This window comes from Gossypium hirsutum, chromosome A07, assembly GCF_007990345.1.
Source record: "Gossypium hirsutum isolate 1008001.06 chromosome A07, Gossypium_hirsutum_v2.1, whole genome shotgun sequence".
NCBI classification, from domain to species: domain Eukaryota; kingdom Viridiplantae; phylum Streptophyta; class Magnoliopsida; order Malvales; family Malvaceae; genus Gossypium; species Gossypium hirsutum.
Window position 1 is genome coordinate 23,498,095 of NC_053430.1, and position 8,395 is coordinate 23,506,489.

The window sequence follows — 8,395 nt, forward strand, 5'->3', positions numbered from 1 at the left end:
GGAATACGACCGTGTTTTCTACTTCGAATGCCAACACAGCCTAAAACACGGGCGTATCTCTTGACCGTGTGTGACGCACAGTCTGGCACACAGGCGTGTGTCCCTTGCACCTAGGAAAAGTTTTAAAATTTTACAAAAAAAATTCTTTGAACACCTATATTAGTCCCGACTTATTTCTATTGCATGTTTTGAGACTCGAGAACTCATATAAGAGACAATATGATTGATTATGATTGAATTCTAATATGAATGAAAAATGATATAAAATGTTTATACTTGATCTATAAACTCTGATAATGCTCCGTAACTCTATTCCAGCGGCGAATATAGATTAGGGGTATTACATTGCAAATTGTAAAATATACAACAATTATATCCCTCGGTTTGAAATTCTATACTACAAAAGAGTCAGTAATTCAACGTTGTGTCCGAGACACAGGGAGGGAACAGAGGCTTTGAAACATGTGATTAGGGATTATCCTGCAATAAAGGAAATCTGATCAGAACTACGGTTTGGGATGCTGGGGGAAGCACTAAAGTAGAATTTACAAACATGGATGATGAATCAACTTACTAGAATGACAACCTAGCAAAAACAACTCATTTTTGGTGCCATATGGGTGATTTGGATTGGACAGAACAGAGTTTTGCATGAAAACATACAACAGTCAGCAACAGAAACAATACGATTTATTAGAAAGTTTATAAAAAAATAGTCGTCAGTACAAAATAACATAGTAGGGTAGAAAAGTGACAGCGAATGTTGGAAACCACCGGACCATAGTATTACCAAAATAAACTTCGATGGGCCTATAATAAATAATGGAAAAGATCATGAACGAGCCTAATTTGTAGAAACTCAAAAGGTGAAAATTTGGGCGTCAAAATGACAGTTAATGAGCGAGTACCTACAGCATTCGCGGCGGAGGCGCTAGCCCTTTTGCAGGCAATACAGATGGGATTAGATCTAGGACTCCAACAAGTAGTCATCGAAGGAGATGCACTCAGTATTATACGATGAGTTCAGGCATCAAAAGAGGATCATTCAGAGTTGTGTTCATACATACAAGATATACAAATACTAAGCAGAAGATTTAAAGAGTGTCAGTTTCAGAAAATCTCTAGATCTGGTATTGGAGTTGCACATGAACTTACAAGAATAATTGTGGAGAGTCTAAGGAACACTGACCTAGAGAATCGATTATCGAGGAAGGCGCTACTGGCACTGGAGGAAGATGAGAGGACCCTGGTAACAACTGAAAGAGAAGAAAGGCGTGAAAGGCATGGAGAAGAAGAAATGGGACGCCAAGGAGCAATCGGAGAAAATATTTGCTGAAAGAATGGCTGCTGAAAAGGTATTATGAAAAACAGGGCATGTGAAAAGACAGAAGAGAGGAACTCGAAAGGGATACTAAAAAAGGAAGAGGTAGTCAATGAAATTGTCTTGGGAACTGATACCGGGTAATCAAGTATCTGGAAAATGGTGGAGGCTACCCCAGGTAAGATGCTAGGCATTGCGGGTAACGAAATGAGGCCTGGTGGATTTAAGTGATTTTTAGTTATTGGGTTAGGTTAGGATTGATTTTTCTTAGGAGTAGTAGATCCAATTTTTGTAGGCTTAGTTTATTTCTTTTCTTTGTACAAAACTTCTAACTAGGGCCCATTTTTTAATACAAAGTCCTAGATTTTTTAATACAAAGTCCTAGATTCTATTAAAAAAAAAAAGTCTCAAATTCTATTTTATTATTATTTTATCTCTTTCTTTTCTCTAATTCTGTCTTTGAATTATTCATTGTCACCGTCAACCATTGTCAGGGCTTCATGGAATTATTCTTTGATGAAACTAAAGAATGTTATCGCGTGAATGTATAATGTATGAATATGAATTAAAGAATTCGTTGAGTCAAATTACAGAACAATCATTCCCCCAGGATGAATTGACTACTCATACCAACCAAATGTACTGTAAATTTCAATGGCATTAATCACTAAATCTTGAGTGACCAAAACAAATACACAAAAAGTTATTTAAAAAAAAATCATTAATTTTTATTATTGAATTTTTTGCCAAAAGAAAATGGTTATGTTGGTGGTGTAGTGAGTATGACAGAAGACAGTACTTTATTGTTTTATCGTGAATGAAAATCAAGGCTAATAGAAGGTTTAGAATTGATAAGCAGTAAGCAGGAACTGTGAGAGTTATAGTTGTAATACAAGTATTTTAACCTCACATCTATGTATCTATATTCAGTGTAACCTTCCCAAATTCGGCTTTTTTCTTTTGAAACAAATCTGAAAAACCAAGTGTAACCAAAATGGCATGCAAATGCAGCGCAAACTTTCTATACCAATTCGAGCTTGTCCTTGTCAAGAAGCTGTAAAGCCTAGTTCAACATACATGTAACATGTTATAGATTCAAAGCATTCTATGACAAAAATTCAAGCATCCTAAATATGCATTGCCACTCCATCCTTTACCCACAAAATGCAAAATAGGTAACCAGAATAATGGACCTCCATCCCAACATCAGACAATGAATTTTGACCTACAAACTTATAGAACAGGAAATGACAAGACAGTAGATTGTGCTACATTGTCTGCAAAAGAAAATACGGTTCTAACATCCCAAAAAGGGAACTCAGAGCAACATCAACTACATAGTCCAATAAAATTTTGTAACTGCTACCAAGCTTGCACTTTTCCTAGTGTACAATGTCATATTCATAGGTAAACAAGCTTGGAATTTCAAATAAATCCCCTATACAGAGAGGTACACTCGCATGTTTTTCTAGAAAAAGAAATATAAAGAAAATGTGCGGGTTTCAATGCATTTATACGTCTTAATATATAAAAAAATATTATGGGGGAACTCGGTACCTAATTCAACTGCCGCATCATTCATCAACCTCCGCTCTAATCTCTCTTTGGAGCTCGTCTTTGTAGTCTTCGAAAGTACCAGGGAAAGTGTTCACCGTCCCATTATCTACCACCCAAATTTGACTCTTCTCTTCATCCTCGCAGACACGTGATATCAGCCTAGAGTCGTGACTTACGAGGACAACTCCACCAGTAAACTCATCCAATGCATCAGCCAGGGCATCTATGCTTTGCATATCCAAATGGTTTGTGGGCTCATCCAATAACAATATATGAGGTTTTGACATGGAAATTGAAGTGAAAACAACTCGAGCTTTCTGGCCTCCAGATAATTTTGCAATTGGAGTGAGGTGATTATGGCTGGGAAGCCCAAATTTCCCCAACTTGGCCCGAACAGCCTCCTGCTTGCTGAGTCCCTCTTGATCTGGATGAAGACGAAGAAGATACTGCACAGGTGTCTCCTCCATTGTTAGTAGATCAACAAAGTGTTGAGAATACCTCCCAATCCTCAACTTTTGACTCCTTCGCACTTCACCCTCTGTTGGAACTAAATCACCAGCAATAAGGTTCAAGAGAGTAGATTTACCAGCTCCATTAGGCCCAACAATGGCAACCCGAGTTCCCATATCAATACCCAAATCAACATCTGAGAGCCTGAAATCCTCCCGATTAGGATAACTGAAGCTTACATTCATTATCTGCAAAAGAGGCGGCGTCAGTTCCGTAGGCTCGGGGAAGTGGAACTCCACACTGTAATCCCTCCACTTCTTCGGGGCCTCAGCTGGACGATCATCTTCATCGATCTTGCCCTTTCCCTTGTTCTTTGCTGCTTCTTTTGCTGCTGCAAACTTAGCTCGATCTTTTACCTTCTCCTGCTGAACTCGATTCCCCGATCTTTTAGCAGCTTTTACCTGCTTCTCATAAATTTCAAACTTCTTATTCATCTCTTTACGACGCTGCTCATACCCTGATTCAAAGTCATCAAAGTTTCCACGGTAGAACTGGAGCTTCATATCATGGAGATGAATAATTTCAGTGCAAACTGTATTGAGAAAATCTCGATCATGAGAAACAACCACCAATGTTTTTTTCCACCGATATAAATATTCCTCCAGCCAAAGTACAGCCCTAAGGTCAAGATGGTTAGTGGGCTCATCCAACAACAGAAGTGTTGGTTGTACAAAAAGTGCCCTGGCCAAAGATATCCTCATCCTCCATCCACCACTAAATGATCGTGTCGGACGACCTTGCATTGCTTTGGTGAAACCCAACCCAGCAAGAATCTTAGATGCCTGAGCTTCAGCAGCATCTGAACCCAAAATCTGCAACTTTTCATACAGTTCTGCGAGCCTTTCTCCTGCATCATCTCCATTGAGGTCATTTTCATCCTCTCCATTAGAAGCAGAAGAATTTTGCAAAGCTGCAACTTCTTCCCGTAGCCTAATTAACTCTTCATTCGCAGAAACAACAGCCTGAAGGGTGGTTCTATCATCACCAACCACTTCCTGTTCAACCAAGAGCACATCAATATTTTTTGGAACTGGAATCTTTCTCCAAGCAAGAAGCTTTAACAAGGTAGACTTCCCCATCCCATTTGGTCCAACCAAACCATATCTTTTACCGTGGGATATCTTAACGGAGGCATTCTTTAGAAGTTCTTTCCCACGAGCTGATACAGAGAAATTGTCTATGGTTATATCTTTGACATTAGCATCCGCATCATCCTCACCATCAAGGACAGAAGCCCGACTACCGATAACCACAGTGAAAGCATCATGATCATCTTTAAGGGCCTCTTGTTTTGCCAGCTCAGCAGCATGGGTAGCAAGCATTTCCTTTTTCTCACGCTTCTTCAATTCCTTTTCACTTATGGAGGTATCAAGTGGCTTCAAGCTCTGCCTTTCTTGTCTGTTAGACTGAGTTTGTTCTTCCCCGGAGGGGTACTCATCCTCCTCCTCATCTGATGGTGGGAGATCAATCCCATCAGTGTAAGATGAAACCTTTGGACCCTTTGCCTTGGGTTTAATAGAAGTAGCCTTCTTTTGTTTCTCGGGTTTCTGGTCCATGCTAGCAAGCATAGCTGAAACAGAAAGTTTCTCTTTCTTCACATCTTTGCTGCCACCCTTAACTTTTGCGGCAGCACCACTCTCCTCTTGCTTTTTCTTTCCCATTGCAATAAACTCTTCTCAAATAAAATGAATTAAAAAAAACCATTTAAACTCCATTAGTTGCTTTGTTGTTGTTTTAACACATCTTATTGGCTTTTTGTGCCTCAGAAGTTGGTGAAAAGGAAAAGCAATTAATAAAAAATGAAATCATATTAGATTAGAACTGAATAAAAAAGTTTATATGCATATGAATCCAGCATCATATCGTAATTTATTATTGTGGGGTTGCTATTTTCTTACTAGTATGACTTATGATGCTTCAATAGAAGTACAATGGCCAAAATTGGATTTTCATAATTCAAACACTATGAACTAAATCCTGTCATTTATTATCGAGTTACTAAAGGAATCATAGGTCCTTCAAAACTTAATGAGTAATTTTTTTCTTTTATGTTCTAGCAGGTTGAATGAAAAAAAATTTCTATAAAATATTTATTCCTATAATGTTTATAAATCAGATTTGAATCATTCAAATTCTATAATCCTAATCTTCTTATTTACAATTGAGCTAATATAGAATCAGAGGTCCTTCAAAACTCTTGTTAATGGTAATCTTTATTTTTGTGCAGGTTAATTTTAAAAAATTCTTTAAAATCGTTATACTGGAACTAGCATAAATAGTATTTTCTTTTCATCATTCAATGTCTATAATCTTGTCAATGAGGCCTTGGCTCAATGGCAAAATTAAGACCTTGGGAGCTTTGAGGTCTCAGGTTGGAGTTTCACTCTCTGATCAAATTTATTCTAGTTAGTTTGAATTGAGTATGTTGTTTTGTTATTTATTCAGTTCAGTGCTTGTAATGATTGATTCTATTGAGATTGTTGTACCTTGCTATAATTTAATCTTATTAATTTCTGTTAAGTTGCTATAAGAATCATAAGCCCTACATAACTTAAGGGTAATCTCCTTTTTTAGTTCCAGAAGGTTGATTAATAAGTATCTATAGGAAATCGTAAATCCTAATTAGCATCAACAATTTCAAAACATCCTCACTGATGCGAACGGATTAATTAAATTTTCTTGAAGAAGAACCACAAACAGGAAACGTACATCTAAAGGTTAAAATCAAAGTGCCAAATTATTAGATCGCACAACTAAGAAGGGGAAAGAAAAAGAACAATTACGGACTACAAAAAACTAATCTAAAATCAAAGTCAGCTTAGATTCAAACCTTTCAGAATTGATCATAGTTTAGGAAGTACTAGAAACGATTATATCACATTATCTCAAACTATAATATATTTTTTTCTGAGCAACCCAAACAAATTTTCAATCAACATAATTAAAAAAATGAATCGATTCAAGAATATCAATTAGAAATTTCGATTAACGCAGAAAATCTCATGCATAAACAAAACAAAATGTATATGAATGAATACAGAGAAAAAAATCACCTGAAATAAATATCTATTAGCTGAACCGAAGAAGGAAAACAGAAATTGAATCTTCAAAATCGAAAGTGATTAAAAATCAAAAGAGATGCCAAGAGATGTTCGAAAATAATAGAACGAAAGCAGTGGGAAAAAATTGATCGATAATAGGGTTTCTCTGTAGGAGAAAGAGAATTTCTTTTCTTCTCTTTTCTTTTTTGCCCACTTAAATAAAATCGTAGCCGCCCTTTCGGTTTTCAGCCGAAAAATAAATGATAAATGCATAAAAATAAAAAAGTAAATATTTGTATCGAACAGAAAATCTAAAAAGTGAGGCCCAAACTTGATTAGTTTAGTTGACAGTTGGGCCCAAATTTAAATTTCTCTCTTTTAGTACTTTTTGTTGTTCTTTTGAACTTTTTTTTTTCTAAAAAAACATGAACAAAAATACAACTTAAAGAGATTCTAAGAGACACTAAAAGCTTTATCTTGCTGGATAGTCGTAACCACTATATTAGGAGGAACTTCAAATATTTGGAGGGAGGTCTGCTAAGAAAGACTGATCTTTGCCAATTGATCAGCAATTAAATTACATTCTCTAGAAATATACTTGATTTCCCACTGATCTTCAGAATGTAAAACTCGTTTAACTCTTCAAGCAAGGTAATGCCGGAATCCACATTTTCTTCCATATTCAAGGCCCTGACCACTTCTAGATAATCTGTCTGGATCTTGACTCTTTTATACCCTTTGTTTAATAAAATGAGGATGCCATCAAGAATACCCCAAAGTTCTGCTTCCAAAGGTGAACATTTGCCCAGATAAAGTGTGAACAAATTCTTGTTCTTCCAAATTCTCCAATTAATGTTTTGGAAGATGAACAAATTCCTGTTCTTCCAAATTCTACAAGCGATTAGTCCAAATAGGCACGACCAAGTAATTCCCTTATCTTGCATCTTAAGATGACAACAAAGATTAGTTGAAAACCAAATTTGAAAGAGATCAGAAAAGAACCTGACTTGCTTCTTTGGAGGAACTACAAGCTTTCAAACTTCTTTGGACGTCGAGCAATCTCGGAGCGCGTGCATAATGTCTTCAGTATCGTGACCACATTGTGGACACGTACTACTTTGCCCAATACCTCTCCTGGCTCGTTCAGAATTAGTAAAAAGTCTCTAATTGGCCATAATCCAAAGGAAAAGACGAACCTTCTGAGGACCTTAATATTTCCAAATGAGCTTCCAAATATCATCTTTAGGGCTCCAAAAATTTTTCATTAAGGCCCAATAAGCACTTCGAACGAAAAAGGATCCTGATCCGAAACGAGCCCAAATGATTCTATCCTCACTACCAGCCGAATAAGGATGAGGAATACTTATAATACGTCTTATCATGTCATCAGGCAACCAAATGCAAAGCATGTCAACATTCCAAGAATTGTTATAAAGCACCAAATCCTTCAGAGTACTATCCAAGTTAAGTCTATCATGAGCAGAAACATAGGAGAAAAGAGGCCCAACATTAGAGATCTAAGTATCTTTCCAGCCACGGATTGTAGAGCCATCTCTGACTGACCACATAAGATTCTCACACAAGAAGGGCTACACCTTAGAGAGAGATCGCCAAAAGTGAGAGTAATTACTTCTATGAACAGAAACAGGAAGCTGACTTTTCCAACCATATTTTGAGCGAAGAACTCGAATCCATAAAGAAACCTTACGAGAGACAAGGTTAAACCTAATTTTCATAAGGAAAAAGTTATTTTGATCATGAAGATGCCTAAAACCCAATCTTCCACAAGCCTAGGCTGACAAGTAGAGTCTCATCCAACCAAAGCTATTTTTGGATGTTGAACTAAAACTCCCTAAATAAACTATCTAGCAATCCTTTCAATCTCATCATAGTATCCTTTTGGAACTAACAAGGACTGCATGAAGTAGTTAGGAATAACAAGAAGAATTGATTGAGCGAGAGTGAC

The 8,395-nt window shown here is 36.8% G+C and overlaps 1 protein-coding gene across 13 annotated transcripts; it reads right to left on the reverse strand.

Annotated features, from left to right (window-relative positions):
• Window positions 1-284: 284 nt before the first annotated feature.
• LOC107953245 (ABC transporter F family member 4) lies at window positions 285-6,698 on the reverse strand. 13 transcript variants are annotated; one of them, XM_041117798.1, is made up of 5 exons: window positions 6,442-6,671; window positions 1,190-5,060; window positions 913-1,081; window positions 575-810; window positions 285-480 (listed from the first exon to the last, which is right to left on the reverse strand). In XM_041117798.1, exon 2 carries the CDS (start codon window positions 5,047-5,049, stop codon window positions 2,896-2,898), a length of 2,154 nt encoding a protein of 717 aa, XP_040973732.1. In that variant the 5' UTR covers window positions 5,050-5,060; window positions 6,442-6,671; the 3' UTR covers window positions 285-480; window positions 575-810; window positions 913-1,081; window positions 1,190-2,895. The 13 variants fall into 13 exon arrangements, with proteins under 13 accessions (XP_040973732.1, XP_040973730.1, XP_040973736.1 ...); XM_041117796.1 differs by having other exon boundaries at window positions 909-1,081; XM_041117802.1 differs by lacking the exon at window positions 575-810.
• Between the last annotated feature and the right edge of the window lie 1,697 nt (window positions 6,699-8,395).